Source organism: Cyprinus carpio, chromosome A20, assembly GCF_018340385.1.
Source record: "Cyprinus carpio isolate SPL01 chromosome A20, ASM1834038v1, whole genome shotgun sequence".
Taxonomy (NCBI): Eukaryota; Metazoa; Chordata; class Actinopteri; order Cypriniformes; family Cyprinidae; genus Cyprinus; species Cyprinus carpio.
Genome location: NC_056591.1, coordinates 5,845,596 through 5,867,419, shown reverse-complemented (window position 1 = coordinate 5,867,419; position 21,824 = coordinate 5,845,596). Strand labels below are relative to the sequence as shown.

At 37.0% G+C, this 21,824-nt stretch overlaps 1 protein-coding gene across 2 annotated transcripts; it reads left to right on the top strand.

Moving 5' to 3' along the window:
• The first annotated feature begins 2,001 nt into the window (after positions 1 to 2,001).
• Positions 2,002 to 21,745, top strand: LOC109113310 (brain-enriched guanylate kinase-associated protein-like). 2 transcript variants are annotated; one of them, XM_019126097.2, is made up of 7 exons: positions 2,035 to 2,396; positions 9,777 to 9,979; positions 12,372 to 12,533; positions 16,718 to 16,784; positions 17,611 to 17,718; positions 17,837 to 17,917; positions 19,171 to 21,745. In XM_019126097.2, exons 2-7 carry the CDS (start codon positions 9,882 to 9,884, stop codon positions 20,554 to 20,556), a joined length of 1,902 nt encoding a protein of 633 aa, XP_018981642.1. In that variant the 5' UTR covers positions 2,035 to 2,396; positions 9,777 to 9,881; the 3' UTR covers positions 20,557 to 21,745. The 2 variants fall into 2 exon arrangements, with proteins under 2 accessions (XP_018981643.1, XP_018981642.1); XM_019126098.2 differs by lacking the exon at positions 9,777 to 9,979 and having other exon boundaries at positions 2,002 to 2,396.
• The last annotated feature ends 79 nt before the right edge of the window (positions 21,746 to 21,824 follow it).

Genomic DNA, 21,824 nt, shown 5'->3' with positions numbered 1-21,824 from the left:
AGCTAATAATCTGTAGTAGTATACTAAAGTGTAAACGAGATGCAGGGATTGTCCCGTTCTGTTTGTGTGTGTTTTTAGCAGAAGAAACCATATGGATGAACTAATCAGATGCTAAGGGAGGTGGGTTTCGCATTAGACTGTATGGATCACATACTGTATCTGGCAACTAATTGGATCAATGTAGTTTTACATAACTGTAGTGTAGATAAACGTGTTTGGTTATATCACATCATGAATTGATGTAATTATGTACTTTTTAAGCACAAAATGCACATGAAATGGAATATTATCCAATAAGCTTTAATACTCCAGATTTGCTAGTTGAACCTGTTAACTTTTAAGTGTTTTAAATATGTTTACCCGTTATATTCATGAAGCATTCGTTTGTAGAACACACACAAAAAATGTTGCCTTAATTTATTATCTGATTAAAATGCAGTCTTTGCCGTCACCTTAGCAACTGCTTGAAAAAAGGTGGGCGGTGAGGGGGCAGAGACACGAGTCTGTGTGTGCCTGAGAAGAGAGAGAGAGAGAAAGAAAGAGAGAGTGTGCCTGTCAAATGAAACTCACAGAGCTCCCTTGCCATTTGTCAGAAAGTGAGATTTCCAGTCGTTGCCAGAAAACAACCTTAATTTGAAAGAGGATTTTGATCTTTATATTAGAAGATTGAGTCGATTTCCTGCTTTAATGGACACTGCAGATAAAAAGTGAACATTTGTGTCATCAACTACAGTAGCACCAAATTTTCATATAAATTTCATATAAAGGCAATAGTAGCTCAGAACTACAAATAAAAAATAAATAAAAAAATATTGATCTTGATATGTGTATTTGGTAACACTTTTGGGAACATTTACTCACTATCAAAGAGTTTCCCAATAATAAACCCCTAATAATCTGCTTATTGATAGTAAGGTAGTTGTTGTAGTTATGTTTAGGTATAAGGTAGGGTTAAGTGATCTAGAATATGGTCATGAAGAATAAGGCATTAATATGTGCTTCATAATTATTAATTAACAGCCAATATACTAGTAATAAGCATGCTAATAAGCAACTTGTTAAAAAAAAACATTCTGTAAAATTGACCAGAATTATGAATGAATTATATTTCATGATGAATTTGGTACAGTTGTGGTATCACTTCCACCTCAACCAACATTTTTGCCCCTAAACTCTTAAAAATCAAGGTTCCAAAAAGGGTTTTTCACAGTGATGCTACAGAAGATACCCCCCACCCCCCTTGGATCCCCAATTAATCTTTTTTCCAATGGAAAGGTTCCAGGGATGTTGCAGGTTAAAAATAAAGAACCTTTATTTTTAAAAGTGTAGTAAGTATATATATATATATATATAATATATATATATATATATTTTTTTACTCTTATACTGGGAACATTTTTGCATTCTCCATTCATAATTCACATTTAAATTTCTTGATGACAACTCTAATAATACCCACTACAAAACTATAACAAACATTGTATTATAGATTTTGTTATAAATACAACAGCATTGGTTATACATCCATGTGAGATTTTTGGACTGCATAAAGGATATAGTAACTGCATATACAACATAAAAATATATTATTAAGTACTTTACAAAATTAGTGTAATGTACAAACATAACATAATTTTTTTAGACTGGCCTGTAAACTATGAAACTAGCGTGCTATATCACATTGGATCACATACAGCCTGCCTGGTGTTGAATTAATAGGACTGCTGGAACAGCCCTTGGTCACTGCTGCACACTAAATCTGAATGAAAATATGTATTTCTCTGACATAATCTCACTCTTGCATTATTCATGGGGCAACAGAGAGACAGACTGAGTTAGAGAGAAAGCTGTAGCACGCATGGATGTGAGAACCGGAGTGCCTCCCCATCAACAGATGAACCCACCTGTTTGTTTCCCTCCTAAACCTCTTTCTCTGTCTATCTCTCACACCATTTCTCCCTCTCACACTCTTTTTCTCACCCGCTCCCTCTCTCTGGTCAGCTGTCTGTCCTCACATCCTGTGGATCTTCGTGAAGCCGATGAGTGAATTTCTCTCGGGGAGGAGGAAGGAGAGGGGGCGGCGTGTATGATGTTGTGTATCTGCATTCTGGCTGCGACTGTGCTTTCCATTCGCACTTAATCTGTCAAGATTTCTCCCCTCCTTGCACATGAGATCGTGCAGAAGTATACTGCCACTGCTGGGTAGAAAGAGAGCAAGAGAAAAGGGAGAGACAGAAGGAGAGAGAGAGAGAGAGAGAGAGAGGGAGAGAGCAGCTATGTGTGCCTCAGACTGCGCAGTGATGCCTTGAAGCTTCAGGAACCAGGCGCACATTCGTTTCAGTAATCTCCTCTTCTTCCTTCTTCCAGGCTCCAGACGAGGAGATGCAGACCATAAGGTAAGCGGTTTCACCTTTCTGTCATTTTCTGTTCCTCTACCCCTCTCTTTCTTCTATCCCCGATGCCTGTTAAAGCAGGACTGCAGCAGGAATTCAGCTTCGCAATGATGCCCGCATTCTCCACCAGAAAACGGGGGGTTAGCTGGTTAGAAAGCTCCTGCCTGTTCTGGATGCTCGGTTGTTTTGGTTGGTAACGTGTTGTGGATCACATCCGAGTGTTCTTGAGTAGTTACATTCGCATTTCATGATGTGCATGTATCGTTTCCCTCTTTCCTGAGGATATAGATTTATCAGAGAAGACCTGTAGAGATGTAGAAAGCCACATAATGGCCATCCCCAATCTGAACAGCACCTTTCCATTGGCTGGAGAATATTCAAGCCATGCAAGATCGCTGTTCCCTAAGGTGACATCAGAGATGGGGCTTGGGAAATTATTTATGAGCATGCTAAGCATTTACTGCCGCTGCTGTATATTATAGTATAGAAGTCATGTAGGGGGAGAAAAGGTATGACTCAAGCTCTGTGGGGGAGGCTGGGCGGATTTATTGGGGGTTCCCCCTCCTTCAGATGAATTATTAACAGATTACAGGGCGAAACAGAAATGTTTCAAATCATGCTGATGGATTTCAGCAGGCTTGTCTTTGTGTAGCTGAGAGAAATGAAAAACTGTAAAGTAAATGTGTTCGCAAGGACTCTGCATCCATGATGGAAACCCCTTGTCACAGTGGATCGCCTCGATTGGCAGAGAGCAATCCGACATTCATTTCCCAAAACATTTCCTGCCTGTTTAAACATACCTATATGAACTATTTGCAAATTAAATAAACTGCAATGGAGTTGAAAAAACTGATTTAATCATCCATGTGGAATCATGTGACGATTTAAGTCCACAGTGCACCAAAATATAATCTGTCATTTTAATATAGCTGGAGCTGGACTGAAAAATTAATTTTAGTAATTTTAGTTGATAGTTGGTTAACTTCTGTAATAATCGCTCCAAAGGTGATGTTGCTGCATTGTGTGGAATAAGCGCAGGCAAAGGTCTGAATCATTATGTCAGCCATGATTCTGCAAAGGTGGCACATGAGAGCTGATGGACAGAATATGCAAACATAAGGTGAAACACCAATTATCATCCCATTTATTTTGCACACGGCCAACATGGCCTTGACCCCTCAGTGCAGCAAATCTGATGTAACACACTGAAATCACTTCTTCTTGGTCCTTTTCTCTTCTTCTATACAGTAAAAAAGGATGAGATCCATTGATGTTTATTTCAGGTATTATATTTCAAAGACAGGAAGTAACATTTCTACAAGTTACCATATGATCTTTGTGTATAAATGAGTGAAATTCACAAGCTTGTCAAAAACATGTCCACCTCATTTTCACCCCAAAATAAAAAAAAAAACATGTAGAAAATGGAGACTATATTCTCTACCTATGTTTTTTATTTTAATGTATAATTTTATTTATATTATTTTTATAATATATAATAACAATTGAATAATCATATTATATTATATTTGTTTGTGACATTTATTTTTATGACATTTAAGTGCAACCTCACAATTGAAATTCTCATTATTCTCACTGATGATTCTCATTAGATTTGAATTACAGTTACACAGCAATGAAATTGATCCTGTCTGGACACATTCTTTCTTTATTATAAATTAGCATAGGTTAAAAAGAAAGTACAACAAACACTACCATAATATATAAATCATTTGTCTTTGAAATATAACAAAAGCAAAAATAAAGTAAAAAAAAAACAAAAAAAACATGGTATTTCTATATTACAATCATGCAAATTTGGAGAATAAGATTACTGCACTGCAAACAAATCTTAATATAAAATAGGTTTTATTTTGTTTACAAAACTATATATTATATATATATATATATATATATATATATATATATATATATATTGTTTCAAGGTTGTTTATGAGATTATTAGAGTAACAAAAATTAGCTCCATGTAATCTGTGATGTAACTATTTGGAAAGTGTGTGAATTTGGAAACACATTACAACGAGGGTCTTTGAAAAGTATAATGATTATTTTCCAGAATATTAAAATAATGGTTGCTATGTCACTGAATGGCATTAATGTAGCACTAAAAAGTGACTTTTGATTGTACAGCAGCACAGTTAATCTTCAAATCTGTTGAATATGATCATTCTGTTGGTTTCAGTGTATGTTGCTTTGTGTATTTAGTCTATCAGCTGAATGATATCCGCAATGACGTGGCTGAAAACAATCCATGTTTTGCAGCCTCGGGCTCTTATGTTCTCTGTCTGTTCTGAAGAATTGTTTATTAAAATGTGTTTTAAATCAATCGGTGCTGCTATTTTTAACATGTGTGAGCTCGTCTGTTCGCTCTTGTATGTGTACATATCCCCGCATGTTCAGAAATTTCTACGTACCATTCAGCCTGCCAACATTCAGCCTCGCAGGTTTAATATTTTATATACTAGCAGATCCCTGCGTCTCAGGGGTAATCTCTCTCTCTCTTTGTGTGTGTGTGTGTGTGTGTGTTTATTTAATTTGTTGTATTTTACAACAAAATAATAATAATAAAAAAATATTTTCTGGACAAATATATTTTGCTGGAAAAATATGCATTTTTTTTAGGACCTTTTTTTTTTTTGCCTTGTGAAGTTAACCGAAAGCTTCCTCAAGGATGGCACAATTCATCCCATTCGGTGTCATCCCAAACTTTCCTATCCTAGTTTTCAAGCAATTTTCCACAAAAATTAACCTAAATCCCACAGCAAAAATGACTCCCAGTTGATTTGCTGGGCACCATGACACATTTTATCATGGCCCTTGGCGCGACGTGTTGCTGCTGCTTCTTGGAATCTCATTCCACCCATCAGATTTCCGTTGCTCATCCTCAATTCTGCCCAGATAGACTGTCCTGATTCTTCTCTTCGTTTATCTGCCATCTGCAGGCCACATAATCCATTTAAGCCATAATTATTCCCCGTTGTTTGCAAGTGGGTGGCTGGTGGAAGGAGGGATGATGTGAGATTGAAAGTGAGAGTGAGAGATAGAGGGCGAAAGAGAAAGAGAGGGTAACAACAAATCAAGTCAGTGCAGATAAATGACTGGACTGTGCCATTGTGCCAAGTGTGAATTTTGGGGTTTTTCTTTTTTATAGTCAGAATGAAATGGCATTCACAAATCATTGTACTTCCATAATGTGATGTATTTAAGATTAAAACAAAATAGTCAATGAGGAAAACAAATGTAGGGCAGGACTTGTTTTTATCTGTTGGGAATTGAGTGCATTGTATAAAGTGGGCGTTTCATGCCAGAAAGGAGCCAGACCTGAATGTGAGTTTACAGTTGATTGTGGAGGAGTGCTTCCGACCTGACTTCTGAGGAGGCTTTCTGGCCAGAAACGTAGAGACTGAAGGTTTGGGTAGTTGTGGCTATGACGGAATCCTGAAGTAATGTGTAAAAAACTATTTAACAGCTGCCAGCCCGATCTCACGGCAATTCGTACATATATTACGAGGTGGCTTATCCGTATGACCACACTCATACAAATTCATATGATTTTTGCCAAATCGTATGTATTTTACGAGTTGCATTATTCGTAAGAATTTGTACGAATGGCCTACACCTAACCCCTCCCCTAAACCTACCTGACACTGGGGATTAGACAAATCGTATAAATTCGTATGAATTAGTCCCCTCGCAAAATACGTACGAATTGGTCGTGCGATAGTGTTGAGGCAGCTCCTGTTGACTATTGGTTAATGTTAATAAAGTCATAACGTTAACTCCCAGAAGTCTAATTCGCCATGTGTTCCCTCTAGGTTTTCCTATAGGATTTTATAATATTTTTTTTTTTTCATATACTGAGTAAAATTGGACGTTATTTTGGATAACGCAAACTGCACACACTCCCACCCCAAGCGTTCTTATGTAATGATTTTAAAAATAAACATGCTTTGAAATTTTACAATTACGAGAACTTTCCCTTAGAAAGATTTTGGTCCCACTTTAGTTTGGGGACCAGTTCTCACTACATACTATAAAGTCTGCATGAAGAAACTCCTAATTTGCTGCTTATTAATAGTTAGTAATGTAGTTGTTACGTTTAGGTGTGGAGTAGGTTTAAGGAATCTAAAATATGGTCATACAGAATAAGGCATTATGTGCTTTATATGTACTAATAATCAGTCAATATTCTAGGAACATGCATGCTAATAAACAACTAGTTAATAGTGAGAATTGTACCCCAAACTTCAGTGTTACCAAGATTTTTCCCATTAAAATTTTTTTGTAACACTTTATTTTATGGTGTCACTGTTACGCATTACATGTACTTACTATAGTAATAATAAAAAAGTATGTATAATTACAATAACTTATTAATATTATTCCATACGTAAATGTATAATACACCTTACAAGGACACTGTAAAATAAAGTGCAACCAAACTTTTTTCTTATTTTAATAATTTCAAATTTAGCTGCCATTGGGGACATTTGGGAAAAATGTGAGTGTGTTTAGATGTGGCAGGGCATAGCACGATCCAATTCTTGAACAAATGACCCTATTCTGACCAATTCTTTTTAATGAATCAGTGAAATAGATTCAAGAAACAGACTCAAACTCACTCATGAGTTAGCAGTTTGAATTAGACTCTCTCAGTAAGTGAACTATTACTGTCTGCTTCACAGAACCGTGAGTAATTTTACTTTTTATGTGACAGAAGGGACATTTCTATTTCAAATAAATGCAGCTCTTCTCAACTTTTTATTCACCAGAGAATTATTACAGTTTTTTCAAAAATATTAAGCAGTGCAACTGTTTTCATGACGATGTGACACTGAAGACTGGAGTAATGATGCTGAAAATTCAGCTTTGCTTTATAGAAATAAATTACACTTTAAAATATTTTAAAATGGAAAACAGTTATTTTAAATTGTAATAATATTTCACAATATTACTGTTTTTACTGTATTAGAGTTGAGCTACTTTTACACTGTTGTTGTAGGTTTTTCTTTTAGTCTGTGGGTTGAAGCCTTTCTTCCTTCTCACTCCTGCACCTCTAATCTTCCAGCTCCACTTGTCTTTCATTCCCTCCCTCGTGCCTCTAAAATGTCAGCTTCTCTTTCCAAAAGATCAAATGCAGCGGCTGCAGCCCCCCGTGATATAAGATGCATTGACTTCCATGGCCTGCTGTGGGAGTATACTTGCCCCTCGTGATGTGGTAAATGTTCGTGGGTGAGGATTTAGGGAGATGTGTTATATTGACACCCTGCGGTGATTCAGATGGCAGAAAGAAAAAATGAGTGTGCGATGAGTCAGAGGTGGGGGAAACCAAAGAGAAACGCATAATCAATTGGCACAAAAATCTCTCCATCCTCACCTGATAGACTGGATGGAAATAGGCAACAGGATGACAGAAAAAATTATGTCTTTCAGTGCAATTATTTATATTTTATATATATATATATATGATGGACTGTATTTATTTATATTTATATATATATTTATATGAAAAGGGTTTAATTGATAAGGTTTTTATATTTTTAAAGCATTGGAGGCATAAATAGTGTGTGTGTGTGTGTGTGTTTATTCTGCGAAGTATTAGATATGTTGGATTATCTAGTAACTATCCTAACTATGCACAGGGTTATTATCATTATCTAAAACTAAAACCATAAAAAATTATTTAATTTGAATTAACATTATAACATCTTTTATTTTATTTTATTTTTGGTTAAATTAAAAAAAAAAAAAAAAAAAACTTAAAAACTATAGACATTTAAACAAATAAATAAATCAAAACATTACAAAAAATTACAATAAAAATTAGAAAATACACAACATCTAAAACTTACTAAAATGAAAAAAATGTAACAGTTACAGAAACTATAACAGTAAATCAATGATACTAAAATAACACAGACTACTTACTGTATGTGAGATTAAAACACTTTAAATGTCAGCAAATTTCTGATTTTATCTTGTTGCACGCCACATAATTACACAAATTCTTGTATAAAAATGAATGTTAAATCAAGATTTACAAATATGTGAAATGGACGTTAAACAATTCATGATACCTAATATAGAATATAGTACATGTTAAATGGTAATGTATACTGTAACCTTGTTGTAAAGAGTTTGGAATTACAAAATCATAATCCCCATTATACATCCCAAAAACATATATTTAGAGTAGTGGTGCCACCCTTTAAAATTGAAATGACACAAAATGATCAAAACGATTAAAATAATACAACAATGCAATTTAAAATTTTAGCAAAAATTATTTTCTTTTTTTTTTTAATTCACTCATTTTAATTGTCATAATATTTTGCCATGTATCACTGTATTAACTGTATTCAAGCTTTAATCTCTTAAATACAGAATACAGTGAAATTGTGCAATTTTATAACAGCTTAAAATAACTGTTCTCTGTTTTAATATATATATATATATATATATATATATATATATATATATATATATATATATATATATATATATATATATATATATATATATATATATATATATATATATATATAAAAGGTAATTTATTCCTGTGCTGCAAAACTGAATTTTCAGCATCATTAGTCCAGTCTTCAGTGTCACGTGATCCTACAGAAACCATTCTAATGTGCTCAATATTTTCAACATTTATAACAAGAAATGTTGAGCACCAAATCAGCATATTAGAACGATTTCAGAACAATTGTGTAACACTGAAAGAGATATTACTCTTTTATTGTATTTTCGATTAAATAAATACAGTCTAGCTCTGCATAAGAGACTTCTTTCAAGAAAACAAATTTAGCATGTCCCAAATCTTGGTAACAAATTTAGCAAAAATGTCAAACTTCGTCCAAAATGAATTTTTAATAGCTCATATAAGATATAGGGAGGCTGACAATCCTTTTCTGAAGTTTAAGCACCTCCTTTTAAACTTTTGAATAGTTTTGGGCCTTGTTTCGAACCCTATTGGTGGAAAAGGTGCCATAAATGTGTGGTATAAATATTCCCCAAACTGCAGCTCTCTATAGATTAACTAGGTGCTTCTAACTAGGTGAATGTTTTCTGATGAAGTCGCAAGCTGTCTCATCGCGTTCCTACCTTAATTCATCTCGCCGCTCACAAACGCACCTGTGTGAGAAATCTCCAGTCACACCGAATCATCAGCACAGTCGCATCGGCCCAAAGAGGTTAATTAAGCCTGTCGCCGCACGCTCATTCTCGCCGTGACAGTTTCATGCATGAAGCTTCGAGATGAATCGCAAGTTTGATGAGACTGTTTTAATTGCTGTCGCTATTATTTTGTAATATTATTACAAGCGCCACCCGCCACTGTCTTTACTCTGTTGGCAGGATCTCCAGCGGTCTGTCAGGGCTGCATGGGAAACCTAACCTGAGACTCAAGCAGGAATAAGTGGAATCCCTGTTAGGGAGCAGAGAATTTATACACAGCCCTTCATGAGAGGTGGTCTACTGCAAAAAACCATGAAAAAGATATATATTGGAAAAACAGCCCTTAAAACCTCTCGAAATGGTTGTAAACATCAGAAAAAGAGGTAAGATGCTCTCTCAACCCCGTCGTCCACCCACCACAGTCATCCCATCGACCATGTGCATCTCCGTCGAGTGCTGAACTGTGACAGATTGACCATCACGAGTGCACAAGTGAATATGTTATTGTACACACATACAGGACCATAATCATGTGCTCTCCAATCCACTCCTGACTATGGAAGTGTTGTTGTTTTGAAAAATAGGGCTGTTAAAAGAAATTAGTCAAATCAACTTGTGTATATATGTATATATATATATATATATATATATATATATATATATATATATATATATATATTATATAAAAGAAATTAGTCAAATCAACTTGTGTATATATATGGAACAAATCATGCAGTGTCATATACAGACTATGATCAGTGTAGACATCGACTCACCTAAATCTCATCTCCTTCATATGGCAAAATTCACATGTAGAAAAGACCGGGCTAGTTGTCACATATACTGTATTTCAGCAATTGTTACGTTTTGAGTTGAAAGTACACACTGGCATATTTATATATATATATATATTATATATATATATATATATATATATATATATTATATATATATATATATATATATATATAAAATATATATATATATGGAAAAAAGGGATATAAATTATATAATGAAGGTAGATTATAACTAAAAGGTTGAACTGTGTTCTTGCGAATAAATAAATAAAAATAATAATAATTGTTGCAAGCCACCATGAAAAATCTAGACTGGAGAAAAAAAAAAAAAAATTCTACTAGCATCGGTTGTCCAGTACTGTATAAAATACATTAATATGGAGATGTGAAAATATATTCAGGATGTTACGAGCAATTATTCACAATTATTTACAGAAATATGTGCTATTAATTTTTTTAATCAAGTGATAGCCCTATAGTTTGTACTATTTTGTTTTATGATTTTTTTTAACTAACTAGTTAACTTTTAAATTAAAATGACTTTCAATGTTAAAATTGTAGCGCTATGTGCAATTCTTTACAGAAATCTGTGCAATTAATTTTTTTTTTATCAATTGACAGACCTAGTTTTTACTATTTCAATTTATGAATTTTTGTTTATTTTAATTCACTAGTTCACTTGCAAACTAAAATTACTTTCATTGTTTGTTTTTTTTTTTTTTTTGTGTTTATTTATTATTATTTATTTACAGAAATCGGTGCAATAAATTTTTTAATCGTTTGACAGCCCTAGTTTTTACCATTTCATTTCATGTTTATTTTATCATGGTTATTTTTTAATTCACTAGTATACTTGCAGACTAAAATCATTTTCAGTGTGATCAGCTAAATATATGCTGCAAATATATATATATATATATATAATATATATATATATATATATAATATATATATATATATATATATATATATATATATATATATAATATATATATATATATATATGCTAAAATAATAAATAAACAAACACATAAATTAATTAATAAATAAATTGACATACAGAATTACCCACAGAGCACTATGGTGTTCTTTGACATTTCATGGAGTACCATGAATACCATGATATTTGAATATGTTATTTATTCATATTCATAATATTACCATGACACCACCATACTACATTTTATTAGGGGAATCCAACTTAAATTTTATGTCAGACTTAATGTTTTGGCTTGTGTGTGTGTGAATGTGTGTGTTGTGTGTTCTACTGCGTCCTGCAGAGAATAAGTGTGTGCTGGCTTGTGCGTGTGCTTGCTTTCAAATACACGTGTGCATCGATTGTCGGTACATTTATCGCTCAGACGTGTTGCATCCTCACTGCTTTAGACACGTGTTGTCTGCACATCTGATCGAGTGTGGTTTGTGGCATGCTGAAAGCCGCCGCCTCTATCAGCAGGCAGAAAGTCATTATCGTTCACCACACATCTGTCCATCAATACCAAATCATTAAGGGCCGTCAGTGGTTCTCTTTCGTATTGTAAAAAGCTGTGTTTGGTCCCATCCATCTCTCTCACCCCATCCCTGCTTGTGTGTTTGATCTATAAATAGACCATTTGTACATGGCATAAGTCATGTGACTTAAGTATCAATGTGGGAAATGGGAAAAATGAGTGCTGGGGATTAAAAAGATCAGTAAACCTGATTTACCAAGGCACTCTTGACATGAGTGTGTTTGGGTTACCCTAATGTGATCAGTGGGTTGTATGAGAGTTATTGATCATGTCAGCACAATGAAGTGAAATACATTCAGAAATCTGGCCCAAACTGAGATGTAATTCATACAAAATAGCTGCTTTGATTTTACGTTGCCTTTATTGATCCTGAATGTCTACCTGATCCATGTAGAATGGATTCAGGGACTATTTTGTCAGTTTTCGTCATATGAAGTGAATGTAATCACATGCGCATCTGTATGCAGCTCTCTGCAGGAACAAAAAGAAGACCTGCGCAAACGTCTCTCCTACACCACTCATAAGCTGGAGCTTTTAGAGCGTGAGTTTGACTCCACGAGGCAGTACCTGGAGACCGAGCTACGCAGAGCCCAGGAGGAGCTCGACAAGTTCACCGACAAATTACGCCGGTAAGAAGAGCATACACAATAGCATCTGGCTATAAAATAGTGAGGCTTTCTATTCACATATGGAAACTCACTGAACAATTTATCAGACAGGACAATCAACTTGGCTGCATCCCAATTCGCCTACTTATACTATACTCTTTAAGTATGTACCTGCTGTTGTTGCAAAATACACGGCAGGACTGTATGTAAGTGCTAACATCTATCCAAATTCATCACCATAAAACTTACTCATCTTTAAGGTTAATACAGTAGTGTAAAAAATAGTATTTGCACCCCTCCTGATTTTGCTTTTTATGGCAAGTTTCTCTCATAGTATGGGTGTATATTAATCAAAACACAAAGAAAGTGTCCAAATATGCCTACTTCTTTTTATATAGTAGGCAGTAAACAGTCCATGAAATGAGTAGCATGTCTAAATTTGTAATGTTCATAAAACACTACTACAAATTACCTACTAGTTTCGCCTACATTTCTGAATTGCACATCCAGCAGACACTTTACTATCCCATGAACCCATGGGAGACGATTTGTGAATGGCAGCGAAGTGATGCTGATGTAGGTCACATGACAAAGCCAACATTGTGGATGTAGTACGTCTGAATTACATTCATACAACACACAATCATTCTACATAGAACATATTTTTTTCCGGTCATAAAATTTGTTCCTCAACTTTTAAATCAATGGAATTTATATAATATAAAAAGTCAATAAAACAGCTGAGACTCTTTGTGCTCTCATCACATGTTTGCTGGAAAGCACTTAAGGAACTTTGAGATAATAACCTAGACACAAATCAAATTTTTTGAGGTTGCGAGTCTTCTTTTAAAGAAGTCAGTAAACAGTGAAACATGATGGTGGCACTGATTGTATTGGGATATTTTGCAGCTGGGGTGTGTTTCCCAAGAGCATCGTTAGCCAACTATGGTTGCAAGTTCCATCATTACCAACATAGTTCAACAATGTTTCCGAATCTATAGTTCCAATGAAAATTTGCAAACAGCATAAGTTGTGTGGTTGGAACTACAGCTCTCAACCTGTGGTTAGAAGCATAGTTTACTTATGTGACAAAGTTCCCGTTTTCAGGAAAGTCTTGACTAGCTAGTCACAATGAGCTTGTCTCAGTGAAAAACAAAATAGAAAAAAAAACAAAGAATAAGGGTGATGTCCTTTCTCATGTTTGTAGCTGCCAAGTTTAAGAAGTACGCAACATCCAGTAGGTGACACTTGCTTGAGCTCATTGGCTATCGTCAGAGACAGCCCAATCAAAGCATAGATATTTAGATTAAGACAGTGGTTCTCAACTTCAGTCCTCGGGACCCACTGCTCTGCACATTTTGTTTGTCTCCCTTATTTATCGCACCTGATTCAGATCATCAGCTCATTAGGAGAGAGATCCATGAACTGAACTGAGTGTGTCAGATTCAGAAACATTCAAAATGTGCAGAGCAGCGGGTCCCGAGGCCTGGAGTTGAGAACCACTGGATTAAGATATTTACGATTTGAGTTTGAGGACACTCCGCCTCGATCTGGAGCAGTTTAATAATCATAATGACACCACACAATAGAGGATTTTTTGGACAAAAAACAAAAAAAAAAACAAAAAAAAAAAAACCTTTGCGACAAGCCTCAAATTGGGCCTCCCCCATGCTAATGAAATAAAGTACTAAAGACTGACAAATAGCACATATATGCAACAGTGATGACATACTTTTGTAAGCCAACCTTGAAGTCTGAATCACCCTGGTTCCCTTGACACAAACCCAATAGTATTTTTCCACTGGCATTAAAATTATTGCAGAAAATAAGCTCTGTGATTTTTATACGTTTTGTTCATCACGATAATCCTCACAAATGATCACAACTTTTATGAAATTTGGAGCCTAAATACAGTCACCAGAAGTAAAAAGCAAACCATAGGCTATAAACGAACTATACCACGAGTTCACTATTACGCTTGACAAGTCTTTATTTAAAAAAATAAAAATAAAAAATTTAGCCTGAGAGTTTTAGTATAGTTTGCAAGAACGCAATTAAAAACACAACAAGGCTGGAAAAGCAGACGAGCGAGTAACCTACAGCCTAAATTGCAGTACTCTATGACCCCGTCCCAAATTGCACCACCCTAAACCCTTGCGTTCTTCCCCTGGGTCCACACTTTTGTGACGTAATGCCACTTTGACTGTTAGGTAGAAGTCTGCTGTGGAGCTCACCTCAGTGCGGGCTTGGCAGAAATATGCATCAAGGGCGCATAGTGGCTACAAAGGGGACACTTGCAAGCACCGTTCTGAAAACTTAAATGATGAATGGGACACTCTATAGCAGGGGTCTCCATCCCTGCTCCTGGTGAGCTACCTTCCTGCAGATTTCAGCTCCAACCCCAATCAAACACACCTGAAGCAGCTTATCAAGGTGTTCAGGGTTACTTGATAATTACAGATAGGTGTGGTGGAGCAGAGTTGGAACTGAAGTCTGCAGGACGGTAGCTCTCCAGGAACAGGGTTGGAGATGCCTGCCCTACAGTTTTGTAGACTTGATGGACACACACACATGAAGTGTGCCATTTGGGAGAGGGCCTGTCATCAGAAAATGAAAATGTTTGGTTTTGCTACTTCCACACCACTAGGTGTATTTGAGATGACTGCCATATTGACCAGAGCAGTGGTTCTCAGTTCCAGTCCTCACAACCCCAGCTCTGCATATTTTGCATGTCTCTCTTTGTTAACACACCTAATTCAGATAATCAGCTCGTTAGCAGTGAGCTCCGTGCATGAACCGTGTTCCCAGTGGCATGGTCCCTACACAGTGTTCATTGCTCCCTACTCCCTGAGCAGGGGAAATCGGTTGAAGTTTACCTCACTTCGGAACATTTATTCACGGATTTGCGCTACACACAGACAAGTGTGACATCTTATACCTCTGTAAATAAATGCAATTTAAATTCACATCTCGCACACTTCAATGGACTTTGAATGGAACATATACGTTCACTTTGAACTGTAATCATGGTGGAATATCCTGTGATGTCCACTTCACAGGGCACTTACATTCGAATAGAACAAACGTCTGAAGCGATAAGAGAAACATACAAAATATGCAGAGCAGGGGACCGCGAAGACTGCAATTGAGAACCACTGGACTAGAGTGAAACGCCAACTTGTTATTCTTAATTAAAAATTACAACAACAATAAAACTGTAAGATACATTGACAAAATAGCTTACAAAGCGTTTATTAACAAAAACGAATAAGATGAGGCATGGCATACACCACATCCTGTATTATATACAGACTAATAAATTACAGAAAGTTTAACAAACACAGGAATAAAAAAAATAAAAAAAAATAAAATAAAAGAGAGCTTCCATAGCATAACGTGAGGTAAACCGCAAAGATAACTAGCTTTTCAAAAAGAAAACTTGCTGTCGGTGATAGTGCTTGCAAGTTTTTTCCCCACAAGAATACCAACATGTTCACCTTCTCTGGTGTAAAGGGATACTCCACCCCAAAATGAAAATTTTGTCAATCACTTACCCCCATGTCATTCCAAACCCGTAAAAGCTTTCTTCGTCTTCTGAACACAATTTAAGATTTTTTTGATGAAAACGTAAAATACACTGTCAAGGTCCAGAAAAGTATGAAAAGCATCATCAGAATAGTCCATTTGCCATCAGTGGTTCAACCGTAAACCCCTTCAGGCTGATACAAGACCTGATCACCCTGTCGGGGTTTATTCTGAGAGAACAACTGGCTGGATGTACTGTACATTATCCCTTACTTAACACGTTAAGGATTGTAAAATTAATCGCATGCATAATCGCATTAAACATAGCCTACTATAATTTGGGATGAACTCTGTTTCTAACCTTGCCTACTATTGTGGATGGATGGTAAGTGAATTGGGACACAGAGACTGTTTCACTTTACTTGGCTGATGCCAAGTGTGTAGGAGTCAGTTATACAGTTATAGCCTGGCCATGTGTTGGGCTCCTTGGTCCATTGTAAAATAAATGTTATGAATTAATACCACAACAGATACCAATGATGAAGATGAACAGGTGGTGAGAGTTTTGGTAACCGACTTGTGATATAACAGTGTCTATGGAAATAAGGAAAGGGGTTAAGGCCTTTCAGTGCATGTTGGATTTGAAAAAAATAAATGTTTTGTTCATGTGTTTCCCACAGAATACAGAGCAGTTACTCAGCACTGCAGAGGATCAACCAGGACTTAGAGGATAAAATCCACCGAAATGTGAGTGCACACATCGGCCACACTCTAAAAAAGCCCAAATTATACAAGAGGTGTCCGGGTGAGCGCACACGCATTGCTTTTTGTTTTAATGTGTGAATGTTTTTATTTGCATATGTGTTAACAAGTACTCATCACCCTCTTTAAGTGTTTTTCGGATGGAAGTGTTTATATCGTTGTCCACACTTCTGTCCGTGTGTGTACGTGTTTTCTGGTGTGAAAGATTAGGGAATGTGTTAAACATGTACAATAGCGCTGAATGCACTAAGAGTCTATTTGAATATCAATACACTGCCACTGGTGCGCCTGACGTTAATTATAGTCCATTACAACAGCCTATCCGCCTTCACATGACAGTGTGATAGTGAGTCTATTATACTCACAAAATCCGCATCACAGCTTGTTTGTTAATTTGAAGTTTGAAACAATTAAAATATAATTAGGCTGCCTGCTGCGGTACATTGTATGACCATTACATATCTGTATTAGGATTCACTCCTCAGGGTTTATTTTGAGTTTGTTATAGTAAACACATTTTTCTAGCAACAGATTGCGCCCATAAAGACGTCAATGATGACCCTGAAAGTTAAGGGTTCAGGTATGAAAGGAAAATCATCTGATATCAGCCTTCTATTGATGTTCTTTTGAGTATGCCGATTAATTCCCATCTGCTGCAGGAGTATCCTAGAATGACTTAACACATGCATTGACTTCTCCCTTTGTGAAATTGTCTGTATTCATACTGGTGGTCTACCAGGGCATATATTATTGTCAGTGCATATCACATAGGTTTTTTTTTCCTTTCTGAAAATGTGCTCCTTTCATCCAGTCACAGCACCATGATGATGAGAAACGGGCTCTTAGCAGAGAAATCATCGTCCTTAACAATCATCTCATGGAAGCTAAAATGACCATAGAGAAACTGAGAGAGGACAATGTAAGAGAAATAATAACAATGTGATTTCTTTTACAAACTGAGGCTTAATGGCAGCCCTTTAGAGGACTGTGTATTTGCTTTTCGCTATCTAATGTTCCTTTTCTGCCACTCTCAATAGGACTTATACAGAAAGGACTGTAACCTGGCTGCACAGCTCTTGCAGTGCAATAAGTCACACTACAGAGCCCAGTTATCTGAGGTAAGTTAGCACATTGTACCTTGATTTGAGCAGATGTTGCCAGTAATATCTTTTCCAAAATATATTTGATCTAAATAAACCCAACTATCCCCTTCAATGCAATATCGTTTAATATTTAGCTACAGAAACATTGTTTGAAAGACTGATATTAATGTAAGAAATCGTGAAGCAGGATTGTTTTTATTTAGTGGGATCTACTAATATTTAGGTCAAACATAGTAAATCAAGTTCTTGTTTAAAGAAAAATTGAGACTCTGTCCCAATTAAGAATGGGTGACTCTTCTGGCAAGGAAGAAGTAGGAGGATGTTTAAGTAATAATACTGTGTGCCAATAAACCTGGCAGTTTATTCTTCAAATCTGCTCCAAGCCTTACTCCAGTCCCATGATGTCTAGAGCAGAGACTAATGTTGGAATGCTGCCTGCTGTAAAAACCTGTTCATATTTGGCAGATATATTTGAATGGAAACATCAATGTGTCTGTTACACAATGTGTTCAGGGAATTCAGCCTTGCGTATTGTTTTATATGAAAATGTCAAAGATTTGGCACTAAGTAATCATTAAAATAGTTGGACATCGCTGGACAAAAGGTGTCTCGTGGTTATGAGGAAAAATCGAGTTTCTGAATAATCATAATGAATATTTTTAAAAGCAGCCCAAAAAGCCCCAAAAGCAACAACACTCAGAAGGTCAACAGATGTTGTATGAATTATATATCAAATCAGATTTGTTGTACCAAAACCAACCCTATTGATTTTGAAGGAATACATGTTTTGCTTTGTCTTGGCTCCTCTTATCATGTTTCTATAATTAGCCATGTACTGTTAGCTAATTAGCTGCAATTTACTTTCTTCTTGTTGCTATGGCAAAAAATGTGTGTGTAGTGTCAGTGATAATGAAATCTGTGGTTTTCCCTCTGGTGAATTTTCGCTAAATGAAATACTAAAAACCATGTACTTATGTAGACCATTTGTACGGACTTGTCTGAAGACTTAATACTGGTCATTAACAATATCTTTGGTGGTCTGCTTTGCAAACTTCTGTGTTCACTAGGTGCTTCAGTTTCATTTGCCAATCTCTTGCATGTTTCTTGCTAACTTCTTACTGATATTGACCTTACCTAAGCTATTATTCCATTCTTATCACTTCCAGATACATTTCCATAACAGCCTACCTTTTTCTCTTTTTGTGAGCTTCTCAACTCTTATTGTTCATTGGATACATCTAATGGAAATCTGTGTTTTACTCTCTCAGTTGCCTGCAGAGTTTCAGGAGCGTGTAAGCTTGCACATGGAGGGTTCTTCCCTCTGCCATTCCCCATATGCCGACACAGTGCCTGCCTCTGTCATTGCTAAGGTCCTGGAGAAACCAGACGAGGTCTGTGGCAGTCAAGCCTCTCGCTCACCTAGCCCACAACCCAAGGAACGCCAGGGATTCCTTGTGGGCACAAGCCTTGTGGGTAGCACTGAGCGGCTTGGCCTCCGAGCTACTTTCAAGTCAGACCTATATAGCAGTGACACAGCACTTTATTGCCCTGATGAACGGAGACGAGAGCGCAGACCCAGCATGGACGTCCATGGACAGCGAACAGTGTATGAACCCCAGAACTCCACTGACAGCAACCCAGAAGAGGGATCCATGTCCCTGCAGCCTGGCTTCTCCCAGGACCACTTCCGAAAGTTTACAACCTCTCTGGGAGGAGGCTCTAGCTCTTACTCAAGTTTTAGTGGAGGAGGGTCAGAGGACAAGGGTCAGGATCCTCCAAGCAGTGCTGCATCTTCTCCGCGCCACCAAGCTCTCTACATGGACTGGAGGGATGGGGGTGAATACGAGCACAAGAGCGACTCTTCCTGGGAGAGGGAGAGTCCAAGCACCTTTACGAAGGCCCACACTTTTCAACCAACTGAGTCCAGCCACCATCAGAATGGTAGCTCACCCATCTACAGCAGAACAATGTCCTCCTGTTACAGTGAACCTTATGAGCCCCTGCCACCTTCCACCTCCCCCAGCATCACCTATGGTGACAGTCGCCGTGGAAGCGCTTTTAATCCTGAGGAAGAAGAGCTGATTGGTCGGTGGAGGCAACTGAGTGTGGAGGACCTGAGTGCCCACTCACACCGTAGTCCTGGCCGGGCATCACCCTACAGCTTCTCTGAGCAGCACTTCTCTGTTCGGCCTGCAAAAATTCGTCTTGGTCCTCTCTACAGTAGCTTCCAGGAAGGTACTGATGTATACCACCATCATGCTGGGGTAGTAGATCCCTTCTCTAGCCCCAGCCCTGATTGCAGCCCAGGCTTACGGCAGCAGCAAAGCCAACCTCACCTTTACCGCTCCAAGGAGGATAGCCAAGAGTCTGAGCACAGCCTCTACAGCCCCAAGGACGGTGGGGTGGCAGCTGGGGGCCAGGCAACAGAGTATGTTGACGTAAGTCCCAATAGTTCAAATGAGTCACTGGACCATGGATCTCTGGAGATGGCTGCTGAGCTGCAGCATTACCAACCCGAGAGGCACAGCATGTCCCCTCAGGGAACCACTCCACCACCCCCTCCACAACAACCGTACCAAAAATTTGGCACACTAGGACTGTCAAGAAAGGACAGTCTCACCAAGGCACAGCTCTATGGTACTCTACTAAACTGAGAGCAGAGTTTCCTGGGTACCCTCTTTTACTGTTCTGTGGTACTCTACTAAATTAAGAGCAGGGTTTCCTGGTTACTCTCTTTTGTCAGTGAGTTTTGAATGTTAAGCTACAGTTTGAGCCAAACATTTGATGGGCTTTTCTGTTTAATATTTTCAGTCCATAACCTCTCTTACCTTTTTTCTCTCTATTTCTGTATCTGTTATAGTGTTTTATAAACATCGAACATAATTTGCTCATGTTTCTACAGTTGATATGAAGCTATAACACTCAGCACTATTTGTATAGCCTATTTTGAAAGTTTATTAATGGTTCTGTGTGGTTTGTTGGAAAGTATTTTAAGTGCATTAGGTGCATTCTGAATTTTTTTGAAACTTGTCTGCAGAGAGAGAGAGATTAACTTTGTTTTACCAAAAGCCTTCTGGGCTCATAAGGGTTTCTGAATGGACAACACATGCTATGTAAAAAGAAAAAAGAAAAAAAAAGCAAAGAAATACTAATTTTGAGGAATTTGAACTTTTATTTAATTTATGAATAGCTGTATTTATTGTTAAGTATGCTATATCTATAATTGTTTAATAAATGTAACACTATGGAGAGATTGACAAATCTATATAATTGTACATTATTTATATTGCTATAAATAAGGCAGTCAGCACAATTACACACACTGCAAACAATTAAAAATGCCTCAAATGAGTTAAGTCATGATAACAATTTGATATTTAACTGCAACCCATTAAAGGATTATTCTACAGGTTTGTGAGCGAGACCTTGTGAAAATATTTTTGAGAATGAACTCTGCATGGATTCATGTTACACGAAGTCAGCCCTTCAAGATCAAGTCTCAACCAAAGCGATACTTCTAATCTATTTCTATTTCAAACAGATTTGATACTACTCGAGTCTATAACATCATCAAACAAGTACAATTTCTTGAAAGCACTGGACATTTATTTAACTCCTGATGTGTTTTGTTGGGCAATGGAATTCTGAGGTGATTGTTCTTTTCAATGCTTTCTTTTGTTTCTCAGTGCTGTAAGCCCCTCCCTCAGGCCCTCTCTACCTCACGATTCAATCCCTCTCTTCTTTGTTAATCAGCGGGGATCCTGTGTCAGTTGACACAATGATGCATGACTCTGTTTCTTCTGTTTTGCTTTCTATATCTAATAAAGCACAATAGATGCACAATGCCTGTCTCTTTAACTCCCCTTTATTTCCTGCACTGCTCCTGTTGGGGAGTAAAGCTTGCCGCCGAGGTGTACTGGGG

Excerpts from the sequence above, each read along its gene's own strand:
- LOC109113310 (XM_019126097.2), top strand. The coding sequence starts at position 9,882 with ATGAGAGGTGGTCTACTGCAAAAAACCATGAAAAAGATATATATTGGA. Across the intron at positions 9,980-12,371 it reads TGTAAACATCAGAAAAAGAG|CTCTCTGCAGGAACAAAAAG; the intron begins GTAAGATGCTCT and ends ATCTGTATGCAG. Across the intron at positions 17,918-19,170 it reads ACAGAGCCCAGTTATCTGAG|TTGCCTGCAGAGTTTCAGGA; the intron begins GTAAGTTAGCAC and ends TTACTCTCTCAG.